At 42.2% G+C, this 20,434-nt stretch overlaps 1 protein-coding gene across 1 annotated transcript in view; it reads right to left on the bottom strand.

The window, feature by feature from the left end:
• The window catches only part of Kdm5a (lysine demethylase 5A), an 85,367-nt gene extending 67,435 nt beyond the window's left edge, over positions 1-17,932 (bottom strand). The window contains exons 1-5 of the mRNA XM_052719055.1: positions 17,513-17,932; positions 15,812-15,889; positions 14,011-14,133; positions 7,245-7,415; positions 3,972-4,106 (exon numbers count right to left, since the gene is read on the bottom strand). Of these exons, the coding sequence (XP_052575015.1) occupies positions 3,972-4,106; positions 7,245-7,415; positions 14,011-14,133; positions 15,812-15,889; positions 17,513-17,677 (672 nt within the window). The 5' untranslated portion in view covers positions 17,678-17,932. The remainder of the gene's footprint in view (positions 1-3,971; positions 4,107-7,244; positions 7,416-14,010; positions 14,134-15,811; positions 15,890-17,512) is intronic.
• Between the last annotated feature and the right edge of the window lie 2,502 nt (positions 17,933-20,434).

The following is a 20,434-nucleotide window of genomic DNA, read 5'->3' as shown; positions in this document are numbered from 1 at the left end:
ACTTCCCCAGTCAGCTTCTCCTGGATGTTCTGAGCACCCAATCTGAGGATGCCATCTCTAGTTACTATTTGTTCTTTTCCTTGGAAGCCTAACCTGAGGGGATACTGTGCTTTGAGATCCTAGTTGGGTAAAAGCAGCTGCCTGCCTTAATGGGGCTTGCTCAGTCAGCTTTTTCAACACGTTAGGAAGTCCCCAATTAACTCTACTTTCTACTGTTATTTGTACTTTTACTCAGAAGCCTCACCTGAGCACCCACTCTGCTCTCCCTGGGATTCTATTGGGAACTCCAGATGGCAGCCTCAATGGGGCTTCCCTAGTCAGTTCCTGATGGATTTTTTTTTTTTTTGAAGACTCGTTTATTTGTGTTTCTGTATACATGTACATGTACATGTACATATCCTGAGAGGCCATCAGAGGGCACTGGATCCCTTAGAATTGGAGTTACACTCATTTATGGAAGCTGGGATTCAAACTCCAGTCCTCATGACTGAGCAGCAACCACTCTTAACTGCTGGATGTTTTGAACATCCAAATTCATGATGTTTTGCTATCAAAACACTTGCTGTTTATTCTTTTATTTTTGTTTGCTATATACTTAATAAACTGAACTCACTCAAAAACTGAAGCATGGACATTGTAGATCATTCTCAGGACCGTACAGAACAGAAGCAAACCCCATCTCTGGGAGATAAAATCTGAAATCAGGAACCTGTAGCTAGTGAACGGCTTAGCACCCAGAGCTGGCTATCAGCAGGACTGAGAACACTGACCTAGCACCAGGTGATCGCTAGACTGCAGCAATCTCTGCTTTCCTCCAGTGGCTCACTGCAGGCCAGGCTGGAGAGCACTGACATTAGCAAACACAAGAAGGGTTCTTCAGTTCTCTCAGGCCAATGAAGAGCTCTGTGCTACTCACTTCCCCCTTTTCCCAGTGAATTAACAGCACCCCTGGCTTGTGATATAGACCATCACAGTCAACCTTTGTCTCTGGAGAGAATGAGAAAGGCTCACAAAAGAGAGAAGCTGCCCTCACTCCACTCCCTTGGTTTTTGGAAAGCATCTCACTAAACTGGCTTATAAATCATGACAAACTTCCTGTCTTAGTCTCCAAAGTAGTATATGCCACCATGTTTGGCTTAAAGAACTGCTGTTTATCAATACTGGGTTTGTTAATACAAGGACCTCCTGCAGCACGCTAAGCAAGCACTCTGCTACTGAACTAAATTCCCAGCTCTGAGAAGGATGCAGCCCTAAGGGACAACTGACTCTTCACCATCCCCAGGTTCACATCAAGCCCGAGCAGTAGGTAAAACAAAACTCTGACTTCAACAACATCCCACCTCACCTGGCAGAAGCTACTCAGAAGGCTGAGGCAGAAGAATTTCAAGTTCAAGGCCTACTTGTGCTTTAGATATTTTCAATGCCAGGATAGGCAATGCAAAAAGACCTAGTTTCAAAATAGTGAAAGAGAATCTGGGAGAGAGAGAGAGGCTACAGAGAAGGTTCAAAAGTTAAGAACACTGAGTGTTCTTCCAGAGCACCTAGATTAGATTCCCAACATCTGCATGGCAGCTCACAAACATCTGTAACTCCAGTTCCATGGGATCCAACACCCTCACCCCACCTCCAAGAGAACCAGGCAAGCATGTGGTGCACAGATATACACGTAGGCAAAAACACGCCATAATTAAATTAAAAAGAAAAGAAAATAGGTTCTGAGACCTAGGGAGGCTGGTTCAGTGTGTAAAGAGATTTCTGTACAAGAATGAGGATCTGAGTTTGGATCCTTAGCACCCATGTAAAAAACTAGGTGTGTTGTGGTGTATTCCTTTAATTCCAAGGCTGGAAGGCAAAGAAATGAGGATACCAGGGCCTGCCGACTAGCTAATTTAGTCAATTTGAGGGCTGCAGTTTCAGTGAGAGACCCTGTTTCAAAAGATAAAGTAGCATTTAAAGGTACTGATATACACCTTTAATCCCAGCACATAGAGGCAGAGGCAGGTTATGAGTTAGAAAGTTCTAGGAAAGTCAAGGATACATAAAGAGACCCTGTCTCAAAAAAAAAAAAAAAAAAAAAAAAGAGAGTGATATTAAGTTAGAGTAACTACAGAAGATCCAACACTGATCTCTGGCCTCCACATACTTGCATATCCACCGATATACATGAGCACATTCACACATATACATGCACACAGAGAAATATACTGCTTTTAAAAGAATAATGGGTGAAAAAAAATAGGGCTGTGTGTGGTGGCACACTCCTTTAGTCTCAGCACTAGGGAGGCAGAGGCAGGTGGATCTCTATCAGTTTGGGAGGTCAGCCTGATCTACATAGTGAGTTTCAGGCCAGCCAGAGCTACACAGTGAGACCCTACCTCAAAAAATAGAACTAGTGCACGCCTTTAATTCTAGCACTCAGGAGGCAGAGGCAGGTGGATCTCTGTGAGTTTGAGGCAGAGTTCCAGGATAGCTAAGGCTGTTACACAGAGAAACTCTGTCTTGAAAAACAAACAAACAAACAAATAAACTAATTAACTAACTAACTGACTAAACAAAAATAAATAAGTAAAATGTTCTTTTCTATTGCTAACTATAGAAATTAAGATATGTAAAAATTCATCAACATGAGGGGCTGGAGAGATGGCTCAGAGGTTAAGAACACTGGCTGTTCTTCCAGAGGTTCAATTCCCAACAACCACATGGTGGCTCACAACCATCTATAATGAGACCTGGTGCCCTCTTCTGGCCTGCACTCATACACACAGAACACTGTATACATAATAAACATGCCTATGAAACTGGCAGTATAGTGACCCTTTGTCATCCCTGTCAAAAACTGCCCAAATTAAGTTTTCTAAGTCAAATCACACTGAATTTCACAACTTCTCCATTCACTTAAAAAGGGAGAAAATATGTCTTTTCAAGTATTAAACAACTGTTTATGAATGACCTTCTATGACCAGAAAATTACTCACATGGTCAAAATGCACTGAAAACTTAACTTTAGCCAGGCGGCGGTGGCGTGTGCCTTTAATCCCAGCACTCGGGAGGCAGCGCCAGGCGGATCTCTGAATGTGAGGTCAGCCTGGTCTACAGAGCGAGATCCAGGACAGGCAACAAAACTACACAGGGAAACCTTGTCTTGAAAAACAAACAAACAAAAAACAAAAAAACAAAACTTAACTTTAGGCCAGGAACAGTGGGACACATCTTTAATCCTAGCACTCGTTAGGTAGAGACAGGTAGATCTCTGTGAGTTCGAGGACAGCCTGATTTACAAAGCGAGTTCCAAGACAGCCAGGGCTCTTAACACAGCGAAGCCCGGTGACAAAAATCCAAACACACACAAAAAAAAAAAAACGGTCCATGGAAGTCAGGCAGTGGTGGCGAACGACTTTAATTCCAACACTTGAGAGGCAGAGGAATCTCTGAGTTCGAGGCTAGCCAGGTCTACAGAGTGAGTTCTAGGACAATAGCCAAGGCTACACAGAGAAACCCTGTCTCAAAAAACCAATGGCAGGGCTGGAGAGATGGCTCAAAGGTTAAGAGCACTGGCTTCTCCTTCCAGAGGTATTGAGTTCAATTCTCAGTTCACATGGTGGCTCACAACCATCCATAATGAGATCTAGTACCCTCTCCTGGCGTGTATACATGCAGGCAGAACACTGTATACATAATAAATAAATAAATCTTAAAAAAAAAAAAGTTAAAAAAAAAAACCCAAACATCCCAACAACAACAAAGAGCCATGGGGGGCTCCTGAAGATGGCTCACCAAGTAAAGGCACTTCTCATCAGGCAAGCATGACAATCTGAGTTGTGTCTTGGGACACACATGACAGGAGAGAATTGACTTTCAAAAATTGTCCTCTGACCTGCACATTACATACTATGGTATGCACGTACATGCATGCACGCGCACACACGCACGCACACAAAACTTTTAAACAGCCCATGGACACTGAAAAGTACCTGAGACTTGACACGTCTTGTTCTCTTTGGTGGAATATTCATTCTTGTTCCCCGTTCTGGGGAAGGCTGGATATCAGTACTGAGAACCTCAGCCTCAACTTTTTCTTTAATATCTAAATCTGGCATTTGTACACCCTTAAAGAGAAGGACACAAAAGAGAAAATTTACTAATAAAACAAGTTTGAGAATTAGTGGAAAATTAGGAAATTTCCAGTAAGTCCCTAACACTACATGAAATCAGATGGCAATCCTAACCTCAAATTCAACTATAGGCTCAAAGCAATTCCTGACAAAGCCAACTTCTGTTTTGCTTTTCAGAGTGTCTTATGTATTCCATAAGGCATTGGAACTGGCCTGGAACTCTCTACGTAGCAGAGAATGATTCTGAAGTTCTGATTTTCTAGGATTACAGGCATGCACCAATACACCAAGCTACCAATGGGCTTTGTTTGTATTTTTCAACATGCCCAGCAGGATTTCTTTCTATGGAAATTGAAAGCAAACACTAAAATATATATAAAAATGCAAACTGTTTGAAAATAATGAAAAGGAACAAAATTAGAGAACTTACACTACTAGGTATCAAAATTTACTATAAAACACCAATACTAAAGAGAGTGCACTGGGGGCTAGAGATGGCTCTGCAGTTAAGACCACGTACTGCTCTTGAAGAGGACCCAAGTGTGGTTCCCAACAACCACAGCTCTCAACTGCCTAGGACTCCAGCTCCTGAAGGATCCAACTTTTCTGACCTCTGTGGGCACTTGCACTCATTTGCACATACCCACATACAGACGTACACAAACAGGACTGGAGAAATGGCTCAGCCATTAAAGGCTAGGTTCACAACCATTACCGAACATGAAAAGACCTTTAAGAACAAAAGAGTATTGTATTGGTAATGGGGTAGACATATAGACAAAAGTTCCTCCTATCTATGGGGAATCTGTTTCAAGCTCTCAGTAAATGTCTGAAACCCTCTATGATTTTTCTGTACATTTATACTTAGGATACACTTTAACTTGCAGTTGTTTTTTTTTTTTTTAATTTTATGTGTGCTGAATGTTTTGCCCTGCATGTCTGGTGCCCTTGAAGGCCAGACAGGGCACCAGATCCCCAGAAACTGGAGTTTCAGATAGTTGTAAACTGCCATGCAGGTGGCTAAGAACTGAAGCTGGGTCCCTTGCAAGAGCATTCTGTGACGGAACATCTCTCTGACCCCAAAACTCCAACTTGTAAATTAAGCACAGTAAGATAATGACTATTGCTGGGCATGCAGGCACTCCAAGACAGCTAGCCAGGACTACACAAAGAAACCCTGTCTCAAGCGCGTGCGCGCGCACGCGCGCGCGCGCGCGCACACACACACACACACACACACACACACACACACACACACACACACACAATCTATAAAAGAAAAAGAAAGCAATGAATTAAATCTTCAAACAGACATCACTATAAAACTGTCAAACAGCTACATTATCACAAAATATTTACAAATAATATATTTGAAAAAAAAGATGCATCCAGAATAAATAACGAATCCTTACAAGAGTAGGTCAACAACCCAATTTTAATGAAAAAAGGTATGAGGAGACACTTCATGAAGATTACAATAATGTGGGGGAGCTAGAGAAGGCTCATTGGTTGAGAGTACTCTCAGCCACTTGCAGAGGACCTGAGTTCCATTTGCAGCACCTATATGGCAGTTCACAAACCTCTCTAACTCCAGTTCCAGGGGATCTAACATTCTCTTTGGGCTTCCACATGCACCAGGCATGCATGGTGCACATACATTTATATAAGCAAACACTACTACACATAAAATATTTTTTAAAATGTTTTAAAGAAGATTATAATAATAGCTAATATAAACATAAAAGATGCAGTGATATCACTACTCTTTGAGAATTAAAATCAAAATTGCAACCAGAGACTACTACATACACACGAGAATGTTTTTAATCCAAAAAAGTCAACCATATCAAATGCTTGCTAGAACACGGAGAACCCAGTTGGTGGATGACTATAACACAGCACAGACACTTTAGAAAACATCTTAGCAATTTCTTAAAGAGTTAATCATAGAACTAGGGAGATATTTGTCAGTAAAGTATTACCTTTCAAGCAGAATAAATTGAGTTTGATAACCAGAGCTCTCTTTAAAAAAAAAAAAGAGGCAGCAGCAGCTGGACAGGGTGAGAAGACAGGGACAGGAACAGGTGACTACTTGGGGCTTGTTGGCTAGCCAGTAAAGTCCACTTGGAAGGCCAATGAAAAAGAAGAGCATTCAAGATTGAGCCATCATACCACCTCAAAAAGTTTAACAAGTTAAAATAAGTTAGACCTGAGCTAGAAGCCTTCTTCGGTTGGCTGGTTTTCACAGTGCTAGAAGGTGCTATACATGCTGCTGCAGAGGCTTATCATCAACAATCATAGGACAGGCTTGACTACCAACTTGCCAGACACAATGGGCCTACTAGTATAACAGTGGCATGACAGCTGTGGTGGTAACCAATCACTTCATGCTTCACACTTTTTTGAGGACTGTTCCACAGAAAGGAAGTCACCTTTGCTATTATACAGATAATCAGAAAACCCTATGGCTGGAAAGGTGTTAGACTTCCCTACTGAGGAATTTACTGCTGTTATTTTGCCAAATGGTCAGGACATGCCTGTCAAATTGCATTGTAAATGTTTATAATCATATATTAGTGCTGCTATCTGCTTTGATCAGAAAAGCTTCCCTTTGCAGTGTGTGGTGGTTCCTGCAAAGACTCATAACTGGTCAAAGTGCTGAGAATAGAGACTATTTAAGGCGTAGGCTCAAAATGAACCTCTGAAATGTCCACTTTAAGGTCTAGGTAACATTAGAAAAGAGGGGTTGGGTCTAGGCATAGCAGCTCACACTTTTAATCCCAGCACTCAGGAAGACAAGGCAGGTGGATCTCTATGAGCTGAGGGCAATCTAGTCTACACAGTGAGACACTGTCTCGAAAAAACAAAAACAAAACAAAACAGACCGAAACCATTGTCCTGAAACCATGAAGATTTATCTTAAATATGATGACACCCTTCATTGCCATTATCCTTTACCCTGTAAACCACTAGAAATAGCTAACTTTTAAACTTTTTCTTCTCAAAATTTGGTGCTTAGAGAAAGCTATCCTCACTTTGCTATGCATAAACCTATCACTTACAATGAATATCACTTGAAGTTTATACTTGTCAAATAAATTTATCCACTCTAAGAACAATGATGCATCTTACCATAAGGCTGACACCAGACTGGAAAAGCTCATATGGGTAGAGAATTCTTTCATAGTGTGACTTCAAAAGAGACCCAGTTCCTTTTCCTGGCAGATATCCCAAGCGGCTACCCACTTTAGACCATTTCTTCTCTTTGGTGACTATTTCAAAACCTCCTTTGCTGGCAACAATCTGCAAAGGAAACAGGAATTCTTTAGGAAAAGATGTTAGTTCCAAGCATCCTAACTTCTATAATTTCAAAAAATAGAAGCTTTCCCCCCAGAGCTGCTGGTAGGGTGTTTGCCTAGTATGCATAAGCCCTGAGTTGATCCCCAGTACCAGAAAACCTGGGTGTGATAGTGCACATCTATAATTCCAGCTTTTAGGAGGTGGAGGCAGTAGGACTTTTGACATTCAAGGTCATCTTTGCCTACATAGTAAGTTGGAGGCCAGACTAGGATACATGAGATCCTGACTTTAAAAATAAAAAAGTAGGCCAGCAAGATAGTTCAGCAGGTAGAATCTTGCTGACAAGCATGTTGATCTGAGTTCCAGCCCTGGAACCCACATGGTAGAAGGAGAAGCAATTCCTACAAGCTGTCCTCTGACCCCCACAAACACTTCATGTCCAACATCGTACAAGTGCATACACACAAAATTAATGTTTTAAAGTAAAGTTTCACCAAGTAAGTAAAATTCCAGCATCCTAATTCTATATCTTGTCTGCTAAATATAAAAATTATTCTGGACTTAAAAATGTATATTTCCTTTTAGTAAACTGATACTCTGTTAACATACAAAATACAATGATTTTTACAAATATCAAACCTTCAAATTAGTGTTATTAGATCTACTTTCAAAGAAATGTACTCAAAAGTATTTAATAAATTTTTTTAAGATTTAATTATTTATTATGTATACAGTGTTCCATCTGCATGTATGCATGCAGGCCAGAAGAGGGTACCAGATCTCATTAGAGATGGTTGTGAGCCACCACGTGGTTGGTGGGAATTGAAATCGACCTCTGGAAGAGGAGCCAGTGCTCTTAACCTCTGAGCCATCTCTCCAGCCCTGTATTTAATAAATTTATACATTGTACATTATGCTGAATGAAAAAAATATACACTAAACTAAGAAACTAATCCTACCCCAAAAAATCTCAACAACAAAAAAGTTATTTCCGAATCAAGCTATGAGGCTGGAAACATTTCTGTGATTAAAAGAGCTTGCTGCTCTTGCAGAGGAACAGAGTTTGGTTCTCAACACCCACACTGGAAAGCTCACAAATGCCTGTAAACTCCAGCTGCTCTGGGGATCCACATGTGCATAATACACACAGACACAAACACGCACATACATATATGTGTATATATGTATATAAATATATATACAGACACACATGAGGGAGGGGATAGTATGCTCAAACTTTGAGCTTATCAGTTATGCATACCCCAACACTCAGGTAAGAGAATCAAAGTTCAAGGTTAACCTCAGCTACATAGTGAATACAAAGCTAGTTTTGAGTCACATAAGACTTTGTTTGAGTATAAATATATTTATGTAATAAAAACCCAAAAATCCTAAAACAGAGGGCTGGAGAGATGGCTCAGTGTCAGTGGAAATAGGAAGACCAGAAGTTCAAGGTCATCCTGGGCTACTCATTAAGCTGGAGACACATGAGACTCTGTCTATCAGGGAGAAGGGGGAAGAAAAGTTAATATAAGGGACATAAAGTGTTCTAGATTTAAGGTCTTTTTATGCGGGGTATGGTGACATAGGCCTTTAATCCCAGCAGTGCTTGGAAGGCAGAGGCAGGTGGATCTCTGAGTTTGAGGACAGCCAGGGCTACACAGAGAAACCCTGTCTTGAAAAACAAAACTAAACAATCTTTTTTATTTATTGGATGTTTCTGATAAAGGGTGCATATGTACCACAGCACTAACATAAAGTTCAGAGGACAGCTTTGTGGAGCTTATTCTTACTTTCTACCTTCCTTCCTTTACTTGGGTTCCAGGGATAAAAGTCAGGTCATAAAGTGGCACCTTACCCAATGAGCCATCTCATTAGGCTATATATTTTTTTTTAAGATTTATTTATTTTATGTATACGAATCCTCTATCTGCATGTACACCTTTGTGCCAGAAGAGGGCATCAGATTCTACCATAGATGGTTGTGAGCCACCCTGTGGTTGCTGAGAATCGAACTCAGGACCTCTGAAGAACAGGCAGTGCTCTTAACAGCTGTCACTGGGTTATATTTTTAAATATAGCTTGTAGGTCTTTTAGACCTACAAGTCAAAGTAAAAAATTACTATATTACATAGAACTGAAAAGGGAAAAGCACCATAAACCATATTATTTGGAAACATAAGAGTTCAAAACCAAAAACATCCCAAAGAACTGCAAGTAAACGTATGAAGAATATGAATGGGTGTTGAGAAAGGGAATGATTTTCATTTTAAGTCTCATTTATTTTTGTAAAAGCCATCAAGACGGCTCATCACATAGAAGTACCTGCTGGCCTATGCCTGAGAGACTTTGATTACATGGCACCCAGAGTGGAAGGAGAATCAACTCCTGAGAGTTGGCCTCTGACCTCCTCATGTGCATTACGGCACACAAAAACACGATTTTGTAAAGTAATGACATTTTTAAAAAACTGTATTCTTTTTTAGAAGTATTACTGTGACGAACATTAACAAAACGTTGAGGGATGAAGAGGTAGATGAGTGGTAGCAGGTCTGTCTAGCATGTGTGGTATTTGATTCTAACCCCAGTAACAAAAAAACAAACAAACAGAATGAATAAATTTGTTGTTTAAAGGGCTAAGGGGCTAGAGATGGATCAGCAGTTAAGACCACTTACAGGAAAAAACAAAACAAAAAACAAAAACAAAAAGCACCAGGGAACCACAGTATTTAAAAAACAAAAAACCTGGCCGGGCGGTGGAGGCGCACGCCTTTAATCCCAGCACTCGGGAGGCAGAGCCAGGCGGATCTCTGTGAGTTCGAGGCCAGCCTGGGCTACCAAGTGAGTTCCAGGAAAGGCGCAAAGCTACACAGAGAAACCCTGTCTTGAAAAACCAAAAAAAAAAAACAAAAAAAAAAAAAAACCTTAAAAGGCATACACCTAACAACTTTGAAATTTATTGCTGGAAGTCAGTATTTTCTCCAGTTTTTTGCTTGAGCCTCTTACCAGAAAACATGTTAATTAAATAATCACCCAATGATTGAAAAGAAATATGACGTTGGAGTTAAAAGAGCCCAGTAGAGGCTATAAAAATGTTCTGGATCTTGATCTAGGTAGTAGTTATAGAGATGTGTAATACATGAAGATTTACTGAAATGAACATTTCACATCTGCGCACTGTGCCCTACGTTCCATTTAAACGTAAAAGAAAAAAGCTAATGTGGTGAGAAGCAGCACGTGAAGCAGCAGTCTCACAACAGCATTTAAGGAACAACTGTACTATAGCATATGAACAAAACAAAGAGGGTCTACTTCTGCTTCCATTGTAAGCACTCTCAACGGTTAAGGGAAGACGTCCACTAGCACCTAAAGAATGTACTAAGTATTCTTTAGGTGGGAGTAGTGGCTTCTTCCAGAGGCCCCAGGTCTGATTCCTAGCACACCCCCATGTGTTGACTCACAACTCTGTAACGGCAGTTCCACAGGATTGGAAACCTTCTGATTTTCACAGGCACTGCATGCACATGGTACACAGACTTACATGCAAGTAAAACACCCAGATATGTAAGATAAAAATATTAAAAACAAAAGACAAAACCCCAATAAATCCTTACAAATTTAACCTTCAACAACATATTTCTAGTAAGTCCTCTTCAGTATTTAAACAAGATACATAAAGCCAGGCATGGTGGTATGGCAGCACATGCTTCTAAAGCCAGCACTCAGGAGCAAAGGTGAAAGGATCACCATGAACACTAGGCCACCATAGGCTACATGGTGAGTTCCAGGCCTGTACTACAAAGGCTCAGGCTTTAAAAAAATAAAAAGGCCAAATCCCAAATATTTTATAAGATTTATTCCTAACAAAAGGAATTAGATTTCTCAAGATGCAATTAAAAAATATGAATGACAAATGTGACACTGGCATTCTGATTAGGTTACCTCTAAAGAAGAAATGCAATCTAACCTTAGATTAAACCCTGTACTGATTTTTTAATTGGGGGGGAGGAAAAAAAATCACTGGAAGTTAAATTAAATTTTTTGGTGGGAGTGTTTGGGTTTTGTTTTTTTTTTTTGGTTGTTGTTTTTCTACAAGATTTTTATTTTTATTTTTTTTTCAGAGCTGAGGACCGAACCCAGGTCCTTGTGCTTGCTAGGCAAGCTCTCTACCACTGAGCTAAATCCCCAACCCCTGATTTTTATTATTTTTTTAAATCATGTATATTGTGTATATCTGTGTGTGAGTATATGCATGCACATGCAGGTGCCCAGAGAGTCTAGAAGAAGGTATCAGATCCCTTGGAGCTGAAGTTCTGAATGCTGGGAACCAAACATGTCCTCTGCAAGAGCAGGAAACTCTAAATCATCTCTGCAGCCTGTTTGTTTTAGAGACAGTCTTACTATTTAATAGCCCAGACTGGCAAAGAACCCAATGTAACTCAGGTTGGCCTTGAATTTGGAGCAACACTCTTACCTAAGCCTCTTGAGTCCTGGGATTATAAATGTATAATACCATACCTGGCTAAAAGAGTGTGTGTGTGAATGAGAGAGAGAGAGAGAGAGAGAGAGAGAGAGAGAGAGAGAGAGAGAGAGAGAGAGCGAGCGCTCATGAGGGAGGAGGGGAGGGAGGGAGGAGGGGGAGGTGGGAAGGATGGGGAGGGAGTGTGTATGAGTGTGTATGTTCCTTTTTTTTTTTTTAAAGACAGGATCTCACTATGTAGCACTGGAACTCACTACTTAGACCAAGTTGACCTCACTCTGAGAGATGTTATGAGATACTTGTACACTGTGTGAAGATGTATTTGCTGAGACTGGTGTAATAAAAAGCTGAACAGCCAATAGCTAGGCAGGTGGTACAGGTAGGATTTATGAAGAGAGAAAGGAAGAGATGAATCGAGGTGCACAGAAGATGCCATGGAGACGCAGGAAGTCGGACATAACAGAATAAAAGAAAGGTAAAAAGCCACATGGTAAAATGTATATTAATAAAAGCAGGTTAATTTAAGTTCTAAGAGCTAGTGGCACAAGCCTAAGCTAAGGCTGAGCTTTCTTAACTAATAATAAAGTCTCCCTGTCATTTTTGTGAACTGGCGGCCCAAAGAAAAATCTATCTACAGAGGGAGAGCTGCCTCTACCTCCAAAGTGACAGGATTAAAGGTATGGACCACCATGCCTAGAAAAAAGAGAATTCTTCTTTTTCTTTTTAATGATTTCATTTATATATTTTATGTGCATTTGTTTTTGTCTGCATGCATGTCTGTTGTGTGAGTATCAGATTCCCTGGAATTGGAGTTACAGTTATGAGCTGTCATGTGGGTACTGGGAATTGAACCTAGGTCCTCTAGAAAAGCAACCAGTGCTCTTACCACTGAGCCATCTCTCCAGCCCCAAAAGAGAATTCTTAAAGGGAACTTTTAGGGGCTAGAGAGACAGCTCAGTGGTTAAAATCAATTGCCATGCAACTGTGAGGACATGAGTTTGCTACTAGTACCCACGTAATAATCTAGGTAGGGTTTCAAGTGTACCTGTAACTCCAATGCTGTGGAGAACAGAGACAGGAGGATTGCTAGGGCTTGCTGGATTCCAGCCTAGTCAAAAAAACTAAGTTCCAGGTTCAAGAACTTAGTTTTCAGGACCTTGCCTCAAAGGAGTAAGGTAGTGGTTCTCAGCCTTCCTAACGCTGCAACTCTTTAATATAGTTCCTCATGTTGTCTTGACCCCCAACCACAAAATTATTCCATTGCCACTTCATTATTTTTACATTTTACTTCATTTTTCTACACTTATGAACCGTAAGTAAATATGTGTGATATGCAAGTTTTCTGGCACATGACTAGTGTGGGGGTTGCGATCCATAGGATAAAAACTGCTGGAGTAAGGCAGAGAGTGATAGAGAGGAACACTCAATGCCCTCCTCTGCTTCCAAATGTATGTACTGTCACACACACACACACACACACACACACACACACACACACACACACACAGAAATTTTATAGGTCAGGCATGCTTCTGTATGCCTATGTAAATTTGATGCCACTGAGGGCAGGGTTGGGGACACAGTTCAGTGGGCTGTGATGTGACCTCCACATATGTACTATCCTGCATGTGTGTGTACAAACACACAAAGTCTGAGGCCAACTTGGTCTAAACAGAAAATTTGAGGTCAGCCATATAGGAAGATCCTGTTCCCTCAAAAAAGAATGAATGAATTGATCTTTTAAATAAATAGTCAGTTGGTGGTGGCCCATGCCTTTAATCTCAGCACTTGGGAGGCAGAGGCAGGCGGATCTCTGTGAATTCAAGGCCAGCCTGGACTTCAAAGTGATTCAAAGTGAGTTCTAGGACAGCTAGAGCTACTACACAGAGAAACTCTTAGTCTCAAAAAAAAAAAAAAAAAAAAAAAAAAAACCCACCAAAACCAAAACAAATAAACACAAAAAAGGAAGAAAGATTATTTAAAATTCTTAATTTAATGGATCACAAACCTCTGCTCAATTTCTTCACGGAAGGACCAGGCACAAACCAAGCATCTACTCACTATCACTGATCTATATTTCAGCTCCTGTTAAACTTCTAAGCTAAGTATTAGCCTCACCTTGCTTAAAGCATACAAATCCAGGATTTTTCTCTCCACCACGGGGATCTTCAATGTAGATCCTTGAAGTTCCCAAAACTTTGCCAGTTGATCCAAGAAGTCCAATCTCACTCTAGTCATTGCCTAACATTATTAAAATACAGAAATGAAAAACACAGGGCTGGGATTAGTGATAGACCATTTGTCCAGCATGCTCAAGGTCCTAGGTTCAATTCCCAGTACTGAGAGAAGGGAGAGAGAAAGCAAGTCAGCAAGGGGGCTTAGCAGGTGAAAATGCTTGCCACCAAAACCTGATGACCCAAGCTCAACATTTAGATCCCAAAACAGAAGGAGAGGAGATCTGAGTATTGAACTTGGGTTGTTTGGCTGCCTGAAAAGATTTGGTAAACGAAATGTTAGCAGGCTTGGACACAGAAACCAGTCAACACAAGTGGAGTTTCTACTATGTAAGTACAATGACAACTGTGAATAATGATAAAATAGTGAATAACGATCAAGTTGTAACACTTCAACACCTCACTGGCCAGCAAAAGGCCTGAAACCTTTTGTTATCTTTGCCTCCAATCCAGAGAAAAGTATCAGTGCCTCAGTCATTTGTACCTCAGTTTCACCTTCTTCCCCATCATCCTGTGGTGGCTGTCTCTCTTACTTTAAGCTATCTATTATTATTATTATTATTACTTTATTATTATTACTATATGTCTTAAAGATTTATTTTTATGTACATTGGTATTTTGCCTGAATATATGTCTATGTGAGGGTATCAGAACCTCTAGAACTGGAGTTACAGACAGCTGTGCGCTGCCATGTGGGTGGTGGGAATTAAACCTGGGTCCTCTGTTAAGAGCAGCCAGTACTCTTAACCACTGAACCATCTCTCCAGCCCAAGCTACCCTTCTTAATAAAATTCTTTGCTAGATGTTAAAAGAAAGCCTCTCCTTTCATTTAAGGCCGTTTATGCTGTTTTAGTTCATTTTTGTTGTTATTGTTATTTTTAAAGTGTATGGTGTAATGCCTACAGATACTAACTAGAAGAGGTCATCTGATTCCCCTGGAACTAGAGTTCTAGAGGGTGGTAAACCACCATGTGGTTGTTGGGAATCCAACCCAGGGCCTCTAAAAAAACAAGTGCCAGGGTTCTATCCCTAGCATCATATGAACTGGGCACAGTGATGCACACCTGTGATTCCAACAGACAAGAGAGGCAGGAAGATCAGGAGATTCAGGGAGGCCTGGGCTATATATCAAGCTAAATGACACCTTGGTCCATATGAGACCTTGTTTCAAAAGAGAAAGACAGACAGTCTTCCACTTCTCTGAAGGTAAGCCCTGGATTTTCTATTATGAAAATATGTTTTGCAAGTGGCACACACCTTTAATCCCAGCAATCAGGAGGCAGAGGCAGAGGCAGAGGGATCTTTGTGAGTTCCAGGACAGCCAGGGCCATACAGAGAAACCCTATCTCAAAAAACTAAAGGGAAATAAAAAAGAAGAAAGGAAATATGTTTTAAAAAATAGTTTTCTATTATCCCAGTTAAGTGTAGTAACTACTTGAAACAGTCTTAAAGATACTTTTCTCAAATATCAAATGACTGTTATTCTATTAAATCCTAGTTAACATAAACTCTGGGCCCTAGCACACGAGCTTTTCAAAGTTCTATTTAAAATCCTAAGGCAAGCAATCAGGGGGCTGGAGCTATAAAGCCATGGTAGAGCATTCGCTTAGTCTGTGTGAAACCCTGACTCCCAAACACCACCACCACTAAGAAACAGAAAGCAGGAATATTGGTCTAATACTCACCTCAAGTTCATTCAGGCGCTGGACTCTGGGAGTGAAACGGAAGGTTTTTACTTCACATGCAAACGGAGGTTGCCAATCCTAAATGAAAATAATTATTCTGGTAATTTGGCATGGAGTTGCCACAATTAATAGTGACACTACATTAGCATATGTGAGTCTTCACTATAAAGATAGAAAGAGCAATATTCTTATAGAAAGTTTTCATTTTAATAATACTTGGAAAAGCAATTCTCAAATCTCACAATTACACTCGCCAAGGTTATCCAGAAAGAACACAAGATAAACACACAGGTTTACCAAGTAAAACTTAAAAAACAAAAAAGAATCCAGTGACTGGGTATGGCACATGCCGGTAATCCTAGTACTCAGAAGGTAGGATCAGGAGTTCCAAGTCAGCCTAGACTACATAGCTTGACCATCTCACCAGCAACAAAATCACCTTCATACTTGCTAGAAAAGAAAAACAGACTGTAAAATGTTCACACTCAAAACTGGTTCTACTCTTAACAGGGCATAGGATCTCATTTGAACAATATCCAATTGACCCTGGTGCTGATTGTCCAGCAACAATCGGACAAGGTTTTCCTCCCATGTTGCTGGGGATCGAACCCAGGGCCTTGTAGCACTCTCCCCACTCCAACGACATTTGGAAAGCACTGGTCTAATGAATAAAGGAAAACAACTTTTGACCTTGAGCATATAACTTAACCTCTTAGGGAATTAATTCCGCACACCACAAAGTATTATCTGTTTTTCTAACCTTAAAAAGCGAGAGGATAATTAACCAACTTACAGGCAAACTTGTTTATTTATATTACAATTCTGAAATCTTTGTCCCTTACTTTCTTATATCGAGATTTCAACGGTTTCCTCCATGCCCATTTATTGACCAGTTCTTCCTCAACCTCTACATTTTAAAAAATAATTAATGAATGCTCTTTTATCTTCCCAAGGATGCCTTCTCTAGTTGCAGTAGTAATCAGCTGGGGGCGGGGGGGGGGGGGGGGGGGTCTAGTCTAGTGACATCATCATGGGGTCAAGTACAGCTCGGATGACATTTTAAGAAACCTGAGTAGTGGCCTGCAAAGGTCTGATAAACGGAGCATTAGCAGGCGTGGACACAGAAAGAGCCGACTGAAGCGGAGTTTTTAGTACGCAAACACAATGATTGTGCATGAGCGTGCGACATGACACGTCAAACACCTTTCCTAGAAAGGGCCTGAAGCCTTTTGTTACCCTTACCTCCCAGCCAAAGAACAGTATCCGTGCCCAAAGAAGTTCTGAAAGGAAAAGGCCCCAGACACACTACTTTCTCTCGTTCGAGGCTGGCCCTGAGAGCTAGTGAGATGGCTCAGTCGTAAGGGCCAAGTCCGACGATCTGAGTTCGATCCCTGAGACCCACACAACGCAGGAGACAATCGACTCCCACAAAATGTCCTCTGACCTCTCCGCGCGTACGCACGCACACACACACACACACACACACACACACACACACACACACACACAAATAAATGTCAAAGTGGACGTGAAACTTCCTAAGAAACCAAGGCGAGACATCCTCCAACGTGGCCTCGGATCACCAAGACATGAGGGAGGGGCAACAGGAAGGCCCAGAAGGCCCGAACCAGGAAAAGCGACAGCAAGAGTAACGACCCTCCCGTCCCGTCTGTCCCCCCACGCCTCCCCCGACTCCGCTACCTTGGGAGGACGGATTTTGCAGATGCCAGTTTTCTCAGCCAATGGCCGGATGCGGCCGATGAAACTGAGGGGGTCCGAGAACTCCTCCCAGCTGGGCTCAAAGACCGGGCACTCGGGCGGCGGCACGAACTCGGCCGCGTAGCCCCCCGGGCCCACGCCCGCCATGGCCCTAGCCAGGAGGGGGGGTCCCCGACGGGCACAAGCGGGGCGAGGCTGGCTGACGGCCACCGAGCCCGCTCACGTCCCCTCACAGGGGCCGCAGAGCATCTTCTCGGGAGAGAACTGTTCCTCACAGAAAACCCAGAAGCGCTCCCCTCCGGTCGTTTGTTATTGTTTCCTTCAGGGCTTTTCCTCTCAGGGCCAGGACGCTTCCGGAAGTTAACGTACTGCCAAATCAGTCCGCCGCCGCAGGAAACAGAATCCCGCCCCCCCCCCCCGCCCCCCGCCCTCCACACCCCGCCGCGACGTCTAGTCGGGGCCTTTCTCCTGCCTCCCTTTCATGGCAGCCTGGCGTGGCCCCTCCTCGGCTTGCCCGCCAAAGTTCTGCACCCTCCGTCCAGGCCGGGCGCGTGGCCTCGGAGGGCTCCACGACCTCGCCTCGAGGGAAGGCGAGCGAGAAGGCAGCCCGCAAGGTGGAAGGCGCTCTTCCGGCGCGCGGAGGAATGTGTAATGCCTCCGAGAGCAGAGGTTCTGTTTCCGGTGAGGAGGTTCCTCTTCCTCTTTGTGTCGGGCCCCGGCGGGGCCGCTCGACCGCGTCCCTTCCCGAGAGCTGTGTGTCAACACGGTGGTTGGCCCGCGTGTGGCCAGGTCGCTGACTCTCGACGGAATTCCCGCGTCCCCGATCTCACCAACGCTCGTCCGTCACGGCTAATCTAACCTGGTCTCTTCCCTACGCGGCTCTCGCTTCGCCATGACCGCTTGGTTGGTGTCAGCCCTTCTCCGTCGTCAGACCCGCGGGCCGGCCGGAACCAGCAGCTGCCAATTGCTGTTGTCACCACACAGGGAGCTATAGAGCCCCTGGCCTTGCTTGCCGAGCGGTTGGCGATCATCCCCAAACCTCTTTTCTGAGAAGTAAGCAGGACCTGAAAACACCTGCTCTAACTCTTTTTTCTTCAGTTTGCTGTGAAACTGGTCACCTTCTTGTCAGAAACCTCTACGTGTAAGGCCGTGCATGACTGCGCACGCCTAGACTTCCGATCAGCAAAGGCTGCATAGTGAAACCCTGTCTCAAAGAAATAAAAGCCATGTTGCTGATATACGTTCCTCTAATTCCTTTGTACGTTTAAGCTTGTTTCAATAAGATGGAAGGCAAGAACAGGCTCCCAAAAGGTGTCTTGTGGCCTCCACGGGCCTGGTGTGTGTGTACATAAACAATGCCCACAACAATGATAAATGATTCAGGAGCAGTCCGAACTGCATGCCTGGTGTGTGTGTGTGTACATAAATAACGCCCACAACAATAATAAGTGATTCAGGGTCACTCCGAACTTGCATATGAATTTGAGGCCTAGTTGGAGACCTTGTCTAAATAAGAGAACACCCTGTGTGGTGGCACAGGACTATGAACTCAACACTGGGGAAGGAGATGTAGAAAGAGTACCACAACTCCAAGGTCCACCTGCTATACATACCGAGTTCCAGATCAGGCAGTTCGTGGCAAAGGCCAGAACAATGGCTCAGCTGGTAAGGGCAGTTTGCCACCAAGCCTGAAAACCTGAGTTTCATTTCTGGAACCCACATGGTTGACTTCTGCTAATCAGAAGACTGGCCCACCTTCTCAGGAAGGTGGTAAAATGGACTCTAGTTTATTCACTTATTTATCTGGTACTAAAAATTGAACCCAAGTCCTTGAACATATTAGGCAAATGTGCTCCTGAGATTAACTCCAGTCTGGTCTCCATTTCTTGCTTAAAAAAAAAAAAGTGATGTACAAACAGATATGGACACAGGAAAGTATGACAATGTATACAAGTAATTATTTTATAACAAGACTTAGATTGTTTAATACTTAGTCTGGAAAACCAAACTATGCACATAAAATAGTGGAATTCAAAATTTAAAAGTCATCAAAATAATTGTTTTCATTAAGCATGCAATTAGTTTGTTAGTGAGGTTTGATCCCCAGCAGCACATAAACCAGGTCAAGGCCACCCTGGGATAAAAGAATGACAACAAAAGCAACTTTTGAGGAAAAATAAATCATATTAAGTGCCACATATTTATCTGTAATTTGCTTTGTCGGTATTAGAGTAGCATGAAATTAATATCGAAGTCTGGTAGTTAGTTGGCAAGGCTGTGAAATATGACCTCTGATTTATTTTATTTTTGAGACAGGGTTCTACCTGAGTCATCCAGACTATTATTGTACTGGACTCAAAGGATCTCAGCCTCCCCAGTATCTGGGACTACAAACATATACCACTCCTGAATTAATTTTTTAAATTAATTTTTTTTTTGAGGCACAGTTTCTGAACCCACTCTATAGACCAGGCTGTCCTTGAACTCAGAGATCCACCTACCTCTACTCCTGTGCTGGGATTAAAGGCATGTGCCACCACTGCCTGGCCAATTTTTATTTATTTTTCTGAACTTATTTATTTTTTAATATAATAAAACCTCACAAAATCAGAATAACAGGTGAGGTAAATCTCACCGTATAACAAAGGTTTAAAAATACTGAATTTCTGCTGGGCAGTGGTGCATGCCTTTAATCCCAGAACTTAGGAAGCAGAGGCAGGCAGGTCTCTGTGAGTTCGAGGTCAGCCTGGTCTACATAGCTAGTTCCAGGACAGCCAGGGCTACACAGAGAAACCCTGTCTTGAAAAACAAAAAACAACTGAATTTCTGAAGAAATGCCTTTAATTTCAACAGTACTGGGGTAACTTGATTTCATAATACTAGGGATTAACTCAGGGCTCTTAT

Source organism: Peromyscus californicus, unplaced genomic scaffold, assembly GCF_007827085.1.
Source record: "Peromyscus californicus insignis strain IS unplaced genomic scaffold, ASM782708v3 Scaffold_6__1_contigs__length_162567912, whole genome shotgun sequence".
Taxonomy (NCBI): Eukaryota; Metazoa; Chordata; class Mammalia; order Rodentia; family Cricetidae; genus Peromyscus; species Peromyscus californicus.
Note: the sequence above shows the minus strand (reverse complement) of the source record. Positions and strands in the feature narration are given on the sequence as shown.